This window comes from Manihot esculenta, chromosome 4 (genome assembly GCF_001659605.2).
Source record: "Manihot esculenta cultivar AM560-2 chromosome 4, M.esculenta_v8, whole genome shotgun sequence".
NCBI classification, from domain to species: domain Eukaryota; kingdom Viridiplantae; phylum Streptophyta; class Magnoliopsida; order Malpighiales; family Euphorbiaceae; genus Manihot; species Manihot esculenta.
Window position 1 is genome coordinate 14,824,444 of NC_035164.2, and position 18,946 is coordinate 14,843,389.

Genomic DNA, 18,946 nt, shown 5'->3' on the forward strand with positions numbered 1-18,946 from the left:
ATATTAAAGGTCTAAAATTGCATCTTATTAGTATAAGTATTGAATTTGTAATACTCATTTTTAATTGATTTTCATTTTGCAGTTATATGTGATGATAATATTATAAATATGTTTTTACTCTTATTAGGATAATGACAAAGCCAATAACAACAACAAAAACTATACTAGATTCTAACTCAAAACAAAGTAAGTATGCATATGTTAGACCTCGTGCTTTATATATACTACATAGACTTGGCTTGAGGTCAATATACTTCCAAAGTGGTGTAAATTCAAGGATCCTAATTATGTCTTTAAAGTTGAGAGCAAATGAAGGTATTGAAGTTTGTTGTTTAATTTATAGTTGCATTTGTATTTCTCATTTGTTGTCTTCTTTCATTTGTATCTTATGACAAATAATGAAATTTGTGGCTTGGATGTTATAATTAATATAGACTTGTGATGCATGCATAAGGGGGATAATAACTTTCAACAAGTTTAAATGCACTGGAGCTGTCATATTAATCAAATATTCAATCTGAAAAGTCTCAAATCATGAAAAGTCAAGTTACCATCACTTAATTCAAGACTTATTAGATGAAAAATATATTAAGAAAGCATGGGATAACGAGAAAATAAACCACAACCTCTTTAATATATATGGATGTGCAATGCAATTTCAGATCACGTAATGTATATATGGCCGAATTGCACTCAGGCCAATTTTGCTATTTTAGATTTTAGTATTTTATTGCACTTGTTTCTAATTAATTTGGCTTAGTTTAAAGCCAAATTTGTGCAACTCTATTAGGAAGAAGATTTCTCCAAGACAATTTAGGAAAAATATCTTTAATGTAATCTAGGTTTGATTATTTAACTAAATACTCTTTCTATATTATAAATACACCTTTTTACACCCTTTCTATATTATAAATATACCTTTCTACACTAGAATTAGGGTTTTGAGACTATAAAACACCCTTAAAGAGGCAACCAGGAATTATTGAGAATAGAAAGAAGAAATTTATATTTCTCTCCATAATGAGAATTTATTCTTAAAATTTTGGTTCATTTTCATTGTTTAGCAACTTATGAAACTTTCATCTTGTGGTGTTCTAATATGGATTTCCTCACTCTATACTTAGTTAACTTATTACGAAATTATTATGGCGTTCTCAAGCTGGAATCACTTGATTATCTATATTTCTAATCACAATTATTTATTAGAGGTGTGGTAGAACAACCTCTGGAAATTATCTAAATCTCATTCATTGTCAAATATGTGTTCGAGATTCTTGATCACGGGTTGATTCTGGGTTCCGCATCAATTGGTATTAGAGCACAGTGATAGATAAATTTCTATTTATCTGTCTGTTTATTTATTTCATAAGTTTTATTTTGGTTTATATTTTTATTTAATTTTATTTTTATCTCATTGTTCCATTATTTTAATTTATTTCATAGTTTCAATTTGCAAAAAAGAAAAGAAAGAAGAAAAAAATCAATTATATTTCTGATAAAAAAAAGAGAAGAGATGTTAAAGTTCATTGTTTCATTCGAGAAATTTCATATTGAACTCAAAGATTCCATGAAAATCATGGAGAAAACCATCTAGAAAGAGAATGAACGAACTACCAATAATGATGTAGATCGATTTGAAAATAATGAAGAATGTGATTTTGAATCTAAATATGGTCATATGGAAGAAAGCAAAAAAGATGTGATAGAAAGTACTTTGGTAGATCAATTCTAAGAAATCCAAGTTGCCACTATAGTTATTGAAAAGTAGAATCAATATAAAGATGATTTTCAAGACCTTGAAATTGAGCTAAATTTTGATATTGGCTATGATTCATATTATTATTCTATTAAAAAAATCCAAGTAATTGAGATTCCAATTGCCTTTGATATTCTTGCACAAGACAACCTGTATGGAGATGATCCCATATATGTCAATCTTTTTCATATCATTATGGTTGTTGATTTGAGGAGGAATCTTTTCAAGAAGGGAAGAGTTGATGCGTCCATAAGCGGCGCAATAATTTTTAACAAGTTTAAATGCACTAGAGCTGTCATAGTAATCAAATATTTAATTCTCAAAGCCCCAAATCATGACTATTACTGAATTCAAGGTTTATGATATAAGAACTATATTTGGAAAGTATGGGTTAACGAGAAAATAAGTCACAATCTCTTCAATACATGTGGACGCACAATACAACTTCAAATCGTGTATGACCGAATTGCACTTAAGCCAATTTTGTTATTTTGATATTTTAGTATTTTATTGGACTTATTTTTAATTAATGTGATCTAATTTAGAAGTTAAATTCATGCAACCCAATTAGGAAGAAGATTTTTCCAAAACAATTTAAGAAAAGTATCTTTAATGTAATCTACGTTTGATTATTTGACTAGATACTTTTCTTATATTATAATTACACCTTTCTATACTAGAATTAGAGTTTTAAGACTATAAAAACACTCTTAAAGTGATAACCATAAACTATTGAGAATAGAATGAAAAAATTGATATTTCTCTCTATAATGAGAATTTATTCTTAAAACTTTGATTCTTTTTCATTATTTAGCAACTTATCAATGTTCAACCTTGTGTCATTCTAATATGGATTTTCTCACTCTATACTTAGTTAACTTATCAAGAATTTCTTGTGGTGTTATCAAGTTGCAATCTAAGGATAACTAGGTACCTAGGTTTTTGTAGAATATACTACAATTCCAGGTAACCCTTACACTGTGAATTATATGCATGATTCATAGTAAATATGTTATTATGCATGGGTTATATGATACAAAGTGAATTTTGGTATGTTGTTTATTTTATTTCAATCCTGAAAAAATTATGAATTTTCCAATATTAATATCAGAGCATGATTCCTTGTATGCCATAGTTTTATCGTTATTAGTTTCTAAATGCAAATGCTTATTTATTTATTTATATTTTTTTATTTAAGAATATCTTAGATAGACATTTTGAATTATTTATATTCTACTCTATACATTTTTAAAAAAATATAAAATTAGTATCATTAAAAAGCTATTGAAATAAGTTTTCCAACGATATATTATATGAGTTCTTTTATTTATATTGATTGAGATATAATTGATTAAAACTGAGAATATTTTTAATATAATTTTTTTTCTAATTTTAGAATGTTTGTAGAATATGTTATTTTAATCACTTATATAAACTCAAACTCTAGAATTTGTTAGTTTTTAATAAAATAAAACATCATAAAAAGTCTCAGAACATTAAAATTTCATGCTGATAAGATTTGAAAAACAAATTAGAGCGTGTGAGAGACTGGTCCAAACTACTAAGCTTGGATCACGCGGCACAGGGCCACGCAGGCCCACGTGTGCTGCACTGGGCAGCGGGCACAGGCTGAGTCGCAGGTTTGGACAGCCTATACTTTTTTTTTAATTAAAAAAATAATTTAAAAAAATAACAGAATAAATTACTGGTCCAAAATTTATAATTTTTTTTTGATAGTAACATTTTAAAAAATTAATATTAAAATTGGTATTCTTTATATAATTATTTTTAATAATTTTTAAAATTATTATTAAATATTTTTTTTTGGAAAAATGTCCAATAATTTTTTATTGATGATGTGGTTATTATTTTTTATTTTAGACTGTTACTTTTTATTTGTATGTGTATAAAAATATAATATTAGATTCTAACAGGATATAAGTCGTTTATGGCCCCATACGAGTACTTTACAGAGCAAAGAGCTCAAGTAAATGAGATAATTAGTCGATCATCTCTGAAATAGATTCTATAGACATTTCAAATGAGATAAATCATCTAATTTAGTTTATTATTGATGTGAATGATAAAACTATTTTAGAAATAATTTTTTTAAAATAAAAAAAGATGTATTTTTTTAAGGACCGTATTGTCTAATTCTAATCTAAATGAAATTTTGAATTTCATTGGGGAGAATATCAATTAGTCTTACGCTCGTCTTGTATTAAAATTTATTAATGAATATTCTAAATAAGTTGTAAATAAGAAGGCCGATGATTCAATATGATTATCAAGACTTAATAGTAATAAATTTATTAAGTACAGGTGAATGGATAAACTTATATTTATAACATTATTTAGATTTTGTTTTGTTTTGAGTAGTGAATAAATTTATAATTGTAATATTTTATTAAATGTATATCTATATATAATATTTTATTATAGAAAAATAGAAATGAATAATGGTAAATTTATAATTTATGTATTTCTATCTTATTACTAATTTCTTTCTTCAATTTATTTGTTCTTTCCACATAAAATTAATTTCTTTCCTTAATTAAAATATTTCTTTTCCCAACTAATTTACTTATTTTCATATTTAATTTTATTTCTTCTCTTGTTTGTAAATATTCCTTTCAATTTATTTTCTTTTCTTGTTTGAATTTATTTTTCTTTTTATTTATTGCTTTTTTTTGTTTATTTCTTTCTTTCAATTACAGTAAGTTAGATTATGATAAGTAAATTAGGATATTATATATTAGGTCTTGAAGTTTTAGAATATTACATCTATTTCAATAATTTATTTTCTACCGTCAAATTGAAACTTTAAAAATCATTTTCTGAAAAATACAAGTTCACTTAAAATTATACTTCTCATTCACATTATTTTTCTGAAAAGATCAAGTCCGAAGTTTATGTATTTATTTATTTCAAATGTAAATTGTAGTTACTTTGATATCGTAACTCTAATTTTTGATGAGCGACATAATAGAAAATAAGAAAGTAAAGAAAAAAAAATAGAGAAGAAAGAAAAAATATTGAGAGATTTAAAACTTCAGATCGATCTTTATGGATTGTCCTATGTCTCAGAAGAGAGAATTTTTTATTCACGAAGAGTTACAAAGAGTGAACAACGACACACGAGCACAAACTCAATTATAAATTCACAATGGCAAAGAAAAACAACAATCACAGTACTTTTTACTTTGACATTTTTCATTTTTTCACACTTAAAATAGAGGGACGTCTGCTCCTTCAATAGCAGACTCAATGACCTTGGCCCCCAATATAAAAGATTGAAAATCTCTCTGTTCTTTTAAATGAAGGTGGAAAATCAAATGACGTCGTTCCTTTTAATCCTCTTAGATGTTCCGTTCACTTTAAAGAATTAGCGCATCAGACCTTTCGCACTTTGAAGACTCCGTGCATTCTGAGCTTCTTAGCATTCTAAACTTTTGCATCCAAACTACCCTTGCCTTAGCGAGTCCTAAGGCTTTTGGGCTACTCTCACCCTTTAGCCTTCCGGGCTACTCTCACCTTCCAGCCTTCTAGGCTTCTGAGTTCTCAAGCCTTAGCAAATCTTCGAGCCTCCAGGCTTTCCTTCTTGTCTTACAAGCTTTCGAGTATCCAAGCTCTCCTGGACACCTGGTCTACCTTGACGAGTATCTAGGCTCCCCTAACCCTGCAAACATCCAGGGCACTCCAGCCCGTCTCTCATCAGGCCTAATTTGGTTAACCCTACTTCCATCAGGCAAGTTGTCCCTTTCTTCAAGTAGGTCTTCTCTTTAGCAAATCACCCCATCAATAGGTTGTCACACCTCGTTATAGGTCGTCTGATCTCTATCTCTCTTATTTTTATCCAGAATTTTTAAGCTCTTTTAAAGAATTCAAATATCAGTCCTACAATTCTCCACCTTGCTTGAACTTCAACTTATGTGAATCCTCATTACTTCTTCGACTTGACCCTCTTTATTCTTCAGTCAGCCTCAACAAGTACAGTGTCCTTTTGAACTTGTTAACTTGTAAAGTCTTGGTGAGTGCATCAATAGAGTTTTCTTCTTTGTGGATCTTCAAAACCTTAACAATGCCTTTAGATATCAAATCTCTGATGAAGTGCAATTTGATATCTATGTGCTTGGTTCTTTCATGATGCACATTGTTCTTTGACAAACTGATGACATTTTGAGAATCACAAAACACCTCCACTTTCTCTTGTTTGAATCCAAGCTCCTCCATTAGACCTTTTAACCAAATTTCTTCTTTAATGGCTTCTGTTAATGCCATATACTCGACTTTTCTAGTTGAAAGAGCTACGACATTCTGCAACCTGAACTTCCAGCTTATAACATATCCATCAATAGTGAATACATACCTTGACACCGACCTCCTTTTATCCAAATTATCTGCATAATCAAAACCACAAAAACCTCTGGCCTTCAAACCTTATTTCCTGACATAATTGAGTTTCAGCTTATGAGTTCCTCTAATATACCTAAGTACCCATTTCACAGCATTTCAGTGATCTCTTTCTAGTTTGCTCATGAACCTGCTGATAACTCTGATTGGATAAGCCAAATCTGGCCTTATTTCGATCATAGCATACATGATGCTACCAAAGCACTTAAATATGGATCATTCCTTTGAATGACTCATCAAACTCTTTCGAATCCTTGCTCGAACTTAGTTTGAAGTGAACCCCCAATGGAGTATTCATAGCCTTTACTTGGTCCATTCCAGATGTTGTTAAAACCTTCTGCACGTAATCCTCTTGAGATAGAGTTAATCAGTTTTCAATTCTATCTCTTTGAATGTTCATTCCCATAATTTTCTTTACAGACTCCAAACCCTTCATATCAAATTTTTCTCCCAGCATTTCCTTTAATCTCTTGACCTCTGATTGTTCCTTTGCTGCTATCAACATGTCATCTACATATATCATTAGATATATTAGAGATTAGTCTTCAAGCTTTCTAAAATAGACACAGGAATCAAAATTGCTTCTCTAAAATGCATTGTCCTACATAAAAGAATCAAATCTCGGGGTCCATTGTCTAGGCGACTATTTTATAGCATAAAAAACCTCAAAAGCTAATAAATCCAATCTTCTTTCCCTTTTTCCTTAAAACCCTCTGGTTCTTTCATGAAAATCTTCTCTTCCAAAGTTCTATGTAAAAATGCAGTTTTCACATCCATTTATTCCAATTCTAGATTTTGATATACCACTAATGATAATAGAACTCGGATTGAAACATGTTTCACCACAGGAGAAACCATTTCATTATAATCTATTCTTTCTGCTTACGAGAAACCCTTAGCAACTAGTCTTGCTTTGAATCTGGGTTGTTCCACACCTAGAATGTCCGACTTTCTCTTCAAAACCCATATACGCCCAATAATCTTCTTCTTTTCAGGTTTCTTGGTGAGAATCCAAGTGTTATTCTGCTTCAATGACTTGATTTTCTCCTTCATTGCTTCTTTTCACTTTTTGTAGTCTTTAGATCGCTTGGCTTCTTGATATGATTTTAGTTCTTCGATTTCGATTTCTTTTACAAATATGAAGGCAAAAACCACAGTCTTAGCCTCATTATATCTTGAAGGGGGTTTAATCTCTGTTCTATCTCTATCACTTGCAAGCATATAATCACTAAGATCTTCTTGCTCGTAATCCACCTCTTCCTCTAGTTCTTGTCCTGATTCTGCATCTTCAGTAGTCTCGGATTTATTGTCTAAAGATATGTCATTCTCTTTAGATCCTAATGAATTCTCAATTGTTCTTTGAGGAACTTCACCTTGATCTTTAGTCCCTTTACTATTATTGTTCTGCACTGTAGGAACATGAATAGTAACAGTCTTCTTACCTGAGATTTGCCCTGTAACTTCTTCCTCCTTCTCCTCCTGCATGTCCTTGAACACTTATTCTTCATTGAGTATGACATCTCTACTAATGACACACTTCTTCTCCTCCAACAACCAGATCGTGTAACCTTTGATTCCTTGAGGATATTTAATGAATATCTCTTTTCTTGCTCTAGATAATAGTATACCCTGATCTGTATGGATGTAAGCTACACAACCAAATATTCTCAAGAGTGAATAGGAATGCTTATTCCCTAACCACATTTGTTCTGAAACATTTAACTCTATAGCAGTAGATGGGAACTTATTAATCAAGTATATACACGTAGATGCAGCTTTGACGGGTGTCGAATCTGTCAATTTAAAATTTACTTCCCTTTTCTCAATTGACAAGAACTTGTAGACAGGGTAAGTGAGTATCGATCTCACAAAGACCTTAATCTTGTTTAATTTAGATGACCAATTTGGAATAGAAGAACAGTTTAATTCAAAAAGTAAGAAGAAGAGAATTTTTTGATGAGAGGAGTTTTGCCTTGGGCAAGCCAATAAAAATAAACTTAAAAGAAAAAATAAATAATGTAATTAAAAATTGAGAAACAAATAATTAATTAAAACTTTTAGCTGAAGGTGATCAAATTGAGGTGTTCTGCAGTTGATCATTGATTAAAAAAAATAATTCATTTTATTATCTATTATTTGGTTATAGTGGTCAAACACGCGAATCCCACCAATTTTTCCTTATAAATATATTAATCTGCTTCGCGCTTAAATTAATTCCTAGTCAATTAACAATCCCAACACGCGTGTAGATTTAATTAGTCAATTGCTTTAAGAGAGAAGAACCCAAACTTGATTAATAAAAACACACGTTTTATTTAAATCAAATCTGTCAATTTCTTAACATAAACTAATATGTTAATTACTACTTGTTATTAACCCAATTAAACAATTATGGATTTAATCAGATTAATTAGCGATAAGTTATTTTCCAAGAGATTCAATAAGCCTCTTGAATTCTTAAGAAAACAACGATGGAGGTGGTGTTCCTCGAAATCAGAAATTGACAAAAAATAGAAATAAGATGAAGAGAATTAAGTGCATAACCTCACAACTTAAACAAATCTCAATTTAAATTCACCTTCAATTGAAAATAGATGGCCATAATAAAATTATAAAAATTAAGCAAAAGGAGAAGAAGAAGAAAAGAAGATGGAGAAGAAGGTGGAGGGCAGCAAGAGAACAAATGAGAGTGAGAGGTAGAATATGATTCTCCAGGTTGAATGCTAGGAGCCTTTATATAGGCACAAAAAGATAAAATTTAAAATAAAATCTATTATCCCTATCTTATCTCTATCCTAATCTTATCTCTATCCTAATATGATCTTTATCCTCATATGATTGAGTTTGATTCAATTTGACTCCACTTGAAACTGATGTTATCCTTGCTTAAGTGGCAAAATCTATCTTATCTCCCCATCGCCTCGGGTTACAAGTTTGGTCAAGGTTGTAGCCTCTCAGTATAAAAAATCCTTTAATTCATCCTTTTTTCTTCCTTTTCTCAACTTCTGCTCACAAACCTGTCCAAAATTAAATTCAAATTAAAATTAAATATTTATATCAAAATTACAATAAAATCAAGGAATTAAATGAGGAAAAAATTGTGAATTTTACAACTCATCAAGCTTCAGCCTAGAAATTTTGTGACAGACTTGACTCATTGAGCAAGCTTCTAACCTTTTCCATTATCGTCCTATTCATTCTTTTTACAACACCATTCTGCTATGTTGTATAAGCACATGTTTGTGCCTCCGAATTCCCTACTTCCTGCAAATTGAATCAAACTTTTGATTACAAAATTCAAGACCATTGTCTGTCGTTAACATCTTGATCTTCTTTCCTGTCTGATTCTCCACGAAACATCTCCATTCCACAAACTTCTCAAAGGCTTCATCCTTTGATTTTAGGAAGTGAATCCAGACCTTTCTCGAGTAATCATCAATAAAGAAAATAAAATACTAACACTTTGATAGAGAGAAAGGAATATTTAGTAATCCTCATAGGTCTGAGTGAATGTAGTCAAGAATTCCTTTGTTGTATGCTTTTCGGTCTCAAAGGACAACCTAACCAAAGACACAATTTTCTCAGAAATTTAGAGATAATAGATTGGTACCTTAAAGCAGACCATTTTTGACCAAAGTCTCCATTCCTTTCTGACTCATGTGTCCAACCCTGCTATGCCAAATGCAGGTTTGATCCTGAGTAGCCTCAAATGGATTTGCTTCACCATAAACCATTTTGACTTGGAAAATATACAAACCTTCTATCAGCTCTCCTTTTATAATAACTCTGCAGCCTTTGACAATCTCCATTATGCACTTCTGAGCCTTATACCAGCAATCCTGAAATTCAAGTGCATCAACAGAAATAAGACTTCTTTTGAGTTTAGGGATATACCTCACTTGAGTTAACATCACAATTGTGCATCGTGCATTATAATCCGTATTGTTCTAACTCATTTGGCATTGCAGGTTGTCTCGTTTCCCATCTTGACTCTGCCTCCTTCTTTTTCTTCAAATGTGGCAAACCATTCCTTTCTCGAGGTCATGTGGAATGTGCAGCCTGAATCTAATATCCAATATTCTTTAATGTCTGACTCAGTGGTGGATAATACCTCTGAAATTTTTGCTGTCAAAACTTCAGAATCTTGCATATTGTTGTTTGTAATTACCGCTTCACCCTTCTCATTTTGAAAAGCCTTTTGATTGTTTTTCCTCGAGTAGCAATCCTTCTTGAGATGGCCTTTCTTGCCATAATACCAACATTCGGCTTTGCTCTTGGACTTTGATCTTGCCCTCGATTTGCTCTTGCCCTTGTTCTTGTTGTCTCTGTGCTCAGATCTTCCCCATACTACCAGACCTTCACCCTGATTTCTTGTACCCTTCCGAGCATTGAGTTATGCTTCTTTGGACCTTGCTGCAGTATTCACCTCTTCAACCGTGATACTGGTTCTTGAATACTTCAAAACCTCTCTCAACTGTTTATAAGAGGGAGGCAAAGAATTCAATAGGCACACTGCTTAGAATTCTTCCTCCACCTTAACCTACAGATTCTGCAAATCGGACAACATCTTCTGAAAAAGTCCAAAGTTATCCTCAATGGTCTTGCCCTTATCCATCTTGAAGCTTGAAACCCTTTGCATCAGGTACATTCTGTTAGGTAAAGATTGTTCTAGGTAGAGTTTCTCCAAAAGTCCCCAAATTCTAAAAACAGCCTTCTCATGGATCACTTTTATGAGAATTTGATCCGAGAGACACAGAACCATCAAGTTCCTGACCTTTTTACTCCTTTCTCTTCTTGACCATTTAACCGGCTCCTCAATCTCTTTCTCTTTCGATCTTGCTTCTTGATCCGAGGTAATGATTGAAGCAGCCCTAGAAGTTTTTAAGACTTTAGGAGTTAAAGGAATAATTCTTTTATGGACTAGAGTTCTTGGTTTCTTTGATTCATTCTCTTCCTCAAGATTCCATATTTCTAGATCATCATTAAGAGCATCTTGCAGCCTTATAATCTCGAGACTTATCTCAATTTTTTCCTTCCAAAGTATGAAATCTCCTCTCCCATCAAGTTTCTATATCGTCGATGCCACTCCTTTCTCAAATAGGCTTCAAGAAAAGTGACTGGCGATGAACCTCCCTGCTCACAAACCTTGCTCTGATACCACTTGTAGTTACTCTGATACCGTAACTCCGATCTCCAGTGAGCGACGTAACAGAAAACAAGAAAGTAAAGAAATAAAAGAAAAACATGGAGAGATTCACGTGTTCGGATTGATATTTGTGGATCGTCCTATGCCTCAAAAGAGAAAATAATTTATTCACAAAGAGTTACAGAGAGGGAACAACCACACGAGCACAAGCTCGATTACAAATCAACAATGGCAGAGAAAAATAATAATCACAGCGCTTTTCACTTTGCACACCTTTTTCACTTTTTCACATTTTCACACTCAAAATAGAGGGATGTCTGCTCCTTAAATTGCAGATTCAACGACCTTGGCCGCAATGTAAAAGACTGAAAAACCCCTCAGTTTTTCTAAATGAAGGCGAAAAATTAAACGCCGTCATTCCTTTTAATCATCTCAGATGTTCCGACCATTTTAAAGAATTAGCACGTCAGATCTTTCGGCACTTTGAAGAATCCGTGCATTCTAACCTTCTGAGCATTCTAAACTTTCGCATGCGGACTACTCTTATCCTGGCGAGTCCTCAGGCTTCTGGGCTACTCTCGCTCTCCAGCCTTCCGGTCTTCTGAGTTCTCAAGCCTTAATGAATTTTTGAGCCTCCGGGCTTCCCTTCTTGTCATATAAGCTTCCAAGTATCCAAGCTCTTCTAGATACCTGGTCTTCCTTGAAGAGTATCTGGGCTCCCCCAGCCCTACAAGCATTCCGGGCACTCTAACCCTTCTTTCACCAGGCCTGCCTTGCTTAACCCTGCTTCCATCAGGCAAGTTGACCCTTTCTTCAGGTAGGTCTGTCCTTCGGCAAATCACCCCGTCAACAAGTCATCATACCTCGTTACAAGTTTGATCATATGTCAGGCTATTTATAGGTCGTTTGATCTCTCTTATTTTTGTTCAGAAGTTTTGAATTCTTTTAAAAAATTCGAGTATCAGTCTTACATAAATGAATTTTTATAATTTATTGTTTCAACCTTTTTATTTGGATATAGTTTTAGCTAAAATTTTTAATTAATATATGAAATTCAAATTTTATACGTAGATTTTTTTATGTGGCATGTTATATTTACAAAAAAATTAAATTTTAAATATTATATTAAAGATGTTGCTTTTAAAATTTGAATAAAATTACACCTGCATGAAAAAGGTTATGACAATAATCTAAAAAAGATACATTTAAATAAAATGCAGTGCATGTAAACATTGGCTCTTTATTATGCAGTCACCCTTTTGCAAAACATAGAAAGCTTAAGGTTTTGTGCTTTTGAGAAAAAAATATTACAGTGCTCTTTAATTTTCGAAGTGACAAATTATTAGAAGGCATACGTTTATTTGTCTACTTCATGTTATAATTATCATTTTTTATTAGATTTAAGAAAATTGATAGCAATGAAATTTTCATTGATAAAAGCATTTAGAAGTAATCATTATTATTTAAATATAATATTATTATTACCAAAAAAATTAAATAATATATTTATTTGGATGTGATCATACCAAATAAATTCAAAGATAGTACAGTAGTTCACTTACAATTGACTATATCAAGAAAAATAAATAAATATAAATCCAAGTAAGAGGAATTAATGTTCAATCAATTGTTCAGCTAAGCTGTTCATTATTTTGAATCCAGTTGACTGCATTGCATTATTTACATTTTAATCCAAATAAAAGATCACACTGTCCTGCTTTAATTATAACCCATGAAGAATTTACTTTGTGCTTGGGAAATGATTGATTGTGTTTAGAACATTAGAACACATTGTTCTATAGTTCTCTTATTCTTCAGAAGTGACAACATTTTTAACATAAAGCCCAATCGCCAAAACTAAAAAACCACCTGCCACAACCAATTTTGCTAATTTATTTGGCTTCTTCAATTCTGTTTCCAAGCAACTTGTGCTTGGCATTTTGCCTGTTTCATTCTTTTTGTTGTCCAAAGTCTTTCCTGGAAAATTGTTTACATCATTTTCTGGAGAACAATTCATCCCGCTGGAGTCTTTGAGTTCCTTCTCCTCATCAGGTATCTTCTGAGAAGCACCATTCTCACTAATGTTGTTTCTTATTGTTTCTTGATCAATCTTGGTCTTGGGAGGAACTTGGTGAGCTGCCTCATCACGTTCACTCTTTTGAAGATCAGAAGTTTCTGCAGATGAAGCATTTTCATGTGCCTGTTGGATAATCTTGGGGTGCTTGACCTTAAGTATACCACCTTCAAATTTTGCAGTGATTTTATTAGTGTAATAATTAGATGGTGTGAGAAGTTCCTTCCTGAAACGACTCCACTTATTCTCAACCAGAGGGCGTTCTCCAAAAATCCTCAGATTACGACCTGATGTTACTTGAACCCTGAGCTGCTCCTTCTTAAAACCTGTATGCAGAACGAATATGAAGCAGGGTGCATCTAACATAAATTTCATCTCGTGAGGACGAGGTTAATAACCATTGAATTTAGTATTTATATTAAGATTTGCGGAGAATTAATAAGTGTATATAATAACTTATAAAAAAACAAGTGCATGTAATAAATCTATGAATACTTAATCTGATATATAGTTGTCAAACTTATTCTTATATGAACTCAAGTTGCCTATATAACCTTACCCTATCAAACATCCTTCATATAGATTCTCTAATCATATGCATTTATCATTACTGAAAAATGGAAAATAAAGGTTGAATTGAGACCTGGTAGATAGACGAGGAGGGTGTCAAATGCAGCATCTTTTGCCCATTCGGTTGTGGGTTCAAAATCTTCATAGACATGATTGAGATGAGCCATTGGTTAAGAGTCTGATGATCATATAGTTTCCAGGTGGAAACGAAAGCTTTATATAATGTTTGTAGCTAATAGTTGCTTCCTCCACACTATTTCTTACAACTTAGATATTCCTTTTCTTTGTGAAGTTTGTTTAGGTTTGTGAGGCACCTTCGGTCGCAAGGCACTTTAGCCTTTCGGTTTGGAGGCGCCATAGAATAGGTCTCCTCGTCCCTACGGCAAAGCAGAAATTCTTTTGTGGGACAAGCAGCTTCCAAAGTTGCTTCAGAGGAAGAATATATTTTACGGTTGATTAAAGATTAAAAACTAAAGGCTAAGTGTACAAAATACCAACATTTATATTTAGATTTAATTTAACCCTTTAAATTTTTGTGTAGGAATTCAAATTTTCAAAATTAATTGCATATTTTATCTAATTTTGAAATTTAATTGAAGGGAAACATATAATCTCACATGGTAATATAACTAACATTTCTTATCAAGTGGCATGTAACTTGTTTTCTTTGGAAAATAAATCAACGATTAATCATTGAGATTATTACTTTTTCTTAGAATATCATATTTCATCAAGTTGAGATAATGCATTTAACTAGTTGTATTATATTATCCAAAATTAATCACCAACGCCCACAATAACATTAAGGTATCCATGGCTTACATGCATGGAGGTCTAAAATTAATCTTTATTAAGCTTCTACTTTAAATAAAATTATTAATATGTTTTATTACCATTGCTTGGGTGCAAGCACCAACTCTTCGAGATAAGTTGCTATTCCAGGCTTATATAATAACTTTTTGCTCATAATTAATCAAATATTACAGTTATAATTAAAAAAAAAAACCTAATTTTACTATAAATTACTTAAATAAAAACTTATGCATCACGTGGAATCTATATATTTAATTATATCTATTAGTTGCTTGTTAATGTGCATTGCACTTTATTTATACTCATTGAACGTATTAATTAATTATTTTTTATATATATTTAATTTTTATTTTTATATATAATATATTAATAATATAGTTATTATATTAAATATAGCCAATTAAATTCAGCATTTATTGTTATAGTAAATTATTATAACTGATACTACATAACATCCGTTCAAAATAAGGCGTAAACTATTGCTATTAAGTAAAGACACGTAGCAAGAATCGTACACATAGAAAATACATATCAGCAAGAGGAAAATAAGATCCGGACACTTTAAACACCCAGATCATTGACAGAAGACTCGCCCTTCTATCAATAAGACGAGTCTTAATACAAAGTTACCATTATCAAGCATATCCTAGCATATCTCCATCACGTCTATGATCACAAAATTTTCATCTAATGGCTGGCGACGTAATGAAACAAGTAGATGGCTATATCACTGTTGGATTATCAGAAAAATATCATGTTTACCTCTATCTCTTATAGTATAAAAGTAGAAGAACCATAGATACTGATAGAGCCAAATTTAGACCATTTTATCATGTTGTTATTAATGTTAATTTACATTTTTTCTGCCTAACTCTGTGGTTTTGATCTCATTTTGCAGAAAATCGTGTAAAGAGGCATTTTGGTGAAGATACCCTTAAAACTGCCTAAAAAGGGATTAAGGAGAACAAGTTGTTCGCCCAAGTCAAGTTGCAACTGAAATGAAGATAAATAAGGAAAGTGCTAAATGAGGAAAGTACTAAATAAGGAAAGTGATAAGTAAGTAAAGTACATTCAGCAGAGTAATTTGAAATTCAAATTTCAAATCTTCAAGAAGTCTTTTCCTTATTGAGGAAGCCAAATATCAAGAGGATGCACATTCAGAATTCAAAATTCAAAATTTAGCTTGTTTAGGAAGCCAAATCTCAAGAAGACATACTTGCCTCCCAAGTAATCAAGATTCAAAATTCAAAATTTAAAAGAAGGCTCCACCTCATCTAGGGCAACACTTGCACATATAAAAGCATTTTCACTCCAAGCCGCACGCCTCTCACACATTCGGACACAAGGTCAAGCCGCACCTCTCCTTCCTCTCCAAGGCCGATTGGTCACATCTCTTCTTCATCTCTTTCTTTTTATTTTTTCGTTTTGTTTCAGCCATGAGTGGCTGAAACCCCTTTTTCTAGTTGAAGATTACGTGAAACTTTAGTTGTTTTATGGATTGGGAGATCTGAACATACAGTGTTTATCTTTTATTTTTCAATATTTATGCAATTTCATGCTTAATTCCATTGTTGCTTTGTGGTTTAGATCAATAGAGCCAACTGATTCTTGATTGCAAGGTAATAATTTATTAGTTTGGATAGTTTTAAGTCCATAATTGCTTGAATTATTCAAACACAAGTAACTCTTGGTGTAAAAACTAAGAAAATTGCATGATATAGCAATATCACCATGCGTTTGGGTAGCTAGAATTAGGTCTCTCTATTTCTTAATGCAATTGACAGTTGTTAGATGCCAAGGGCCCAAGGACGTTCCTTGACAACTTGTTGATTAGTGATTAGTTAGAGGACGTTCCCTAATTAATTTATGCTTAAGGAGGGATATGGTGGTGAGAAGCGTCTTCCATCTCCATAACTAATTTATTGAATCAAATAAAGAAATCTAAGTATCAATGATCAATCCCAACAACTGAAGTGGATCCAATTTTTCAACTAGAGCTTTTTTCATTATTGAATTTCTTTACTTCAATTATTTGCTTTACATTATTGCTTTCAGTATTAGTTTAATTCAATTAATCTCAAAACCCCCTTTTTATTTTACTTTCAGTTTATATACTTGGTCTTGATAAGGAAAATAGGTAAGTATCAATTCCCTGTGGATTCGATCCTTTTGCCACTATTTGCAGTTGTAAAATTGTTAATAACCAAAAAGGTTATTTTTGACCGGCTTCGGCAACCGCATAGTAAAAAATTGGCGCCGTTGCCGGGGAGTTGATTTAACTAATTTATTTTTCTTTCATGACTAGATCTGGACACAAGAAAACTCTGCCTTACGATCCAGAAATTAAGCGTACAATCAGGCGATTAGGGAAGCAAGCAACCCAACTTTGGGAGCAAGCCACCACCGAATCTGCCACAGAAGAGCCAGCAATCACAGGAACTAATTCAAAACCTTCTGAACTTCACCAAACAGCCGTAGAGATGGCTGAAGTCAATGCACAACCTGCTACCCATGCTGAATCTGCTGTCCATGATGAATTAATACCAGAAAATCTAGCAATGAGGGCACCAATGCCAAGAGAAAGAACACTAAGAGAGTTGGCAGCCCCTATAGGTGACCAAGCACCTCTCTGCATCACCTATCCGCCTCTGATAGTTCCTTCTGAGCTCAAAACAGGTTTGATATATCTACTACCTAAATTTAGAGGTTTGGAGAATGAAAATCCACATAAGCACTTGAAAGAATTTCACATTGTATATTCATCCATGAGGCCGCAAGGTATAACTGAAGAGCATGTAAAGCTGAGAGCATTCCCATTCTCACTTGATGATTATGCCAAAGATTGGTTATTTTACCTACCACCAGGATCAATCACTTCTTGGAATGGTATGTGACAATCGGTTGTCAAAACCAGTCAAAAATAACCTTTTCAGTTATCAACAATACTACTACTGCAGATAGCGGTGAAAGGATCGAATCCACAGGGAATTGAAAACTTATCTATCTTCCTTATCAAGACCAAGAGAATTAACTGAAAGCAAAATAAAAATAAAGTGCAAGTAAAGTAAAAAGGGGGGTTTTGAGATTGATTGAATTGATCTAAACCTGAAAGCAATAAAAGAAAGCGAATAATAAAAATAAGAGATTTCAATAATGAGAAAGATCTAGTTGAAGAATTGGATCCACTTCAGTTGTTGGGATTGATCATTGACACTTAGTTTCCCTTGATAGATTCAATAGATTAGTTATGGAGATGGAAGACGCTTCTCACCACCATGTCTCTCCTTAATCATAAACCAATTAGGGAACGTCCTCTTATTAATCACTAATCAACAAGTTGCCAAGGAACGTCCTTGGGCCTTAGGCATCAAAACAACTGTCAATTGCATTAAGAAATAGAGAGATCTAATCCTAGCTACCAAAACGCATGGTGATATTGCTAGATTATGCAACTTCCTTAGTTTTTACACCAAGTGATCTTGTGTTTGAACAATCTAAGCAATTACGGACTCAAAATTATTCAAACTAACAATATATTACCTTGCAATCAAGAATCAAGTGGCCAAATTGATCATAATAATAAGCAATGGAATCAAGCATGAAATTGCACAAATATTGAATAACCAAAAGATAAAAAACTTATGTTCAGATCTCACAATCCATAAAACAACCAAAGTATCACCTAATCTTCAACGAGAATAAAAGGTTTCAGCCACTCATGGCTGAAACAAAACAATAAAATAAAGAAAGGAATAAGAAGAGATGGTACCACTTGCAATCCCGTATGTGTGTCCAAGGGAGAGTAGAAAAAGCATGGGGAGGCTCCTTATGTTTCTTTTTATAGTTGAAAGTGTTGCCCTAGGTCCTTACTTGCTGCCCAAGTTGTTAAGTTACTGCCCATATGCTGCCCATGCAGCCCATATCTTGCATTAATGAGGTGGAACCTCTCTTTTGAATTTTGAATTTTGAATGTGCAAGACTTGAGGTGGCATGTGTGACTTCTTTGGCTTCTTTGACAAGCTGAATTTGAATTTCAAATTTGAATGTGCATCTTCTAAATATTTGGCTTCTTCAATAAGGAAAAGGATTCTTGAAGATTTTGAATTTCAAACTGCTCTGCAGACTGCACTTTCCTTATTTGGCATTTTTCTTATTTAGCACTTTCCTTAATGAG

At 32.5% G+C, this 18,946-nt stretch overlaps 1 protein-coding gene across 1 annotated transcript; it reads right to left on the bottom strand.

Annotated features, from left to right (window-relative positions):
- Positions 1–12,960: 12,960 nt before the first annotated feature.
- LOC110617836 (inactive protein RESTRICTED TEV MOVEMENT 2) lies at positions 12,961–14,146 on the bottom strand. Its single transcript, XM_021760841.2, has 2 exons — positions 14,033–14,146; positions 12,961–13,715 (listed from the first exon to the last, which is right to left on the bottom strand). Exons 1-2 carry the CDS (start codon positions 14,124–14,126, stop codon positions 13,123–13,125), a joined length of 687 nt encoding a protein of 228 aa, XP_021616533.1. The 5' UTR covers positions 14,127–14,146; the 3' UTR covers positions 12,961–13,122.
- Between the last annotated feature and the right edge of the window lie 4,800 nt (positions 14,147–18,946).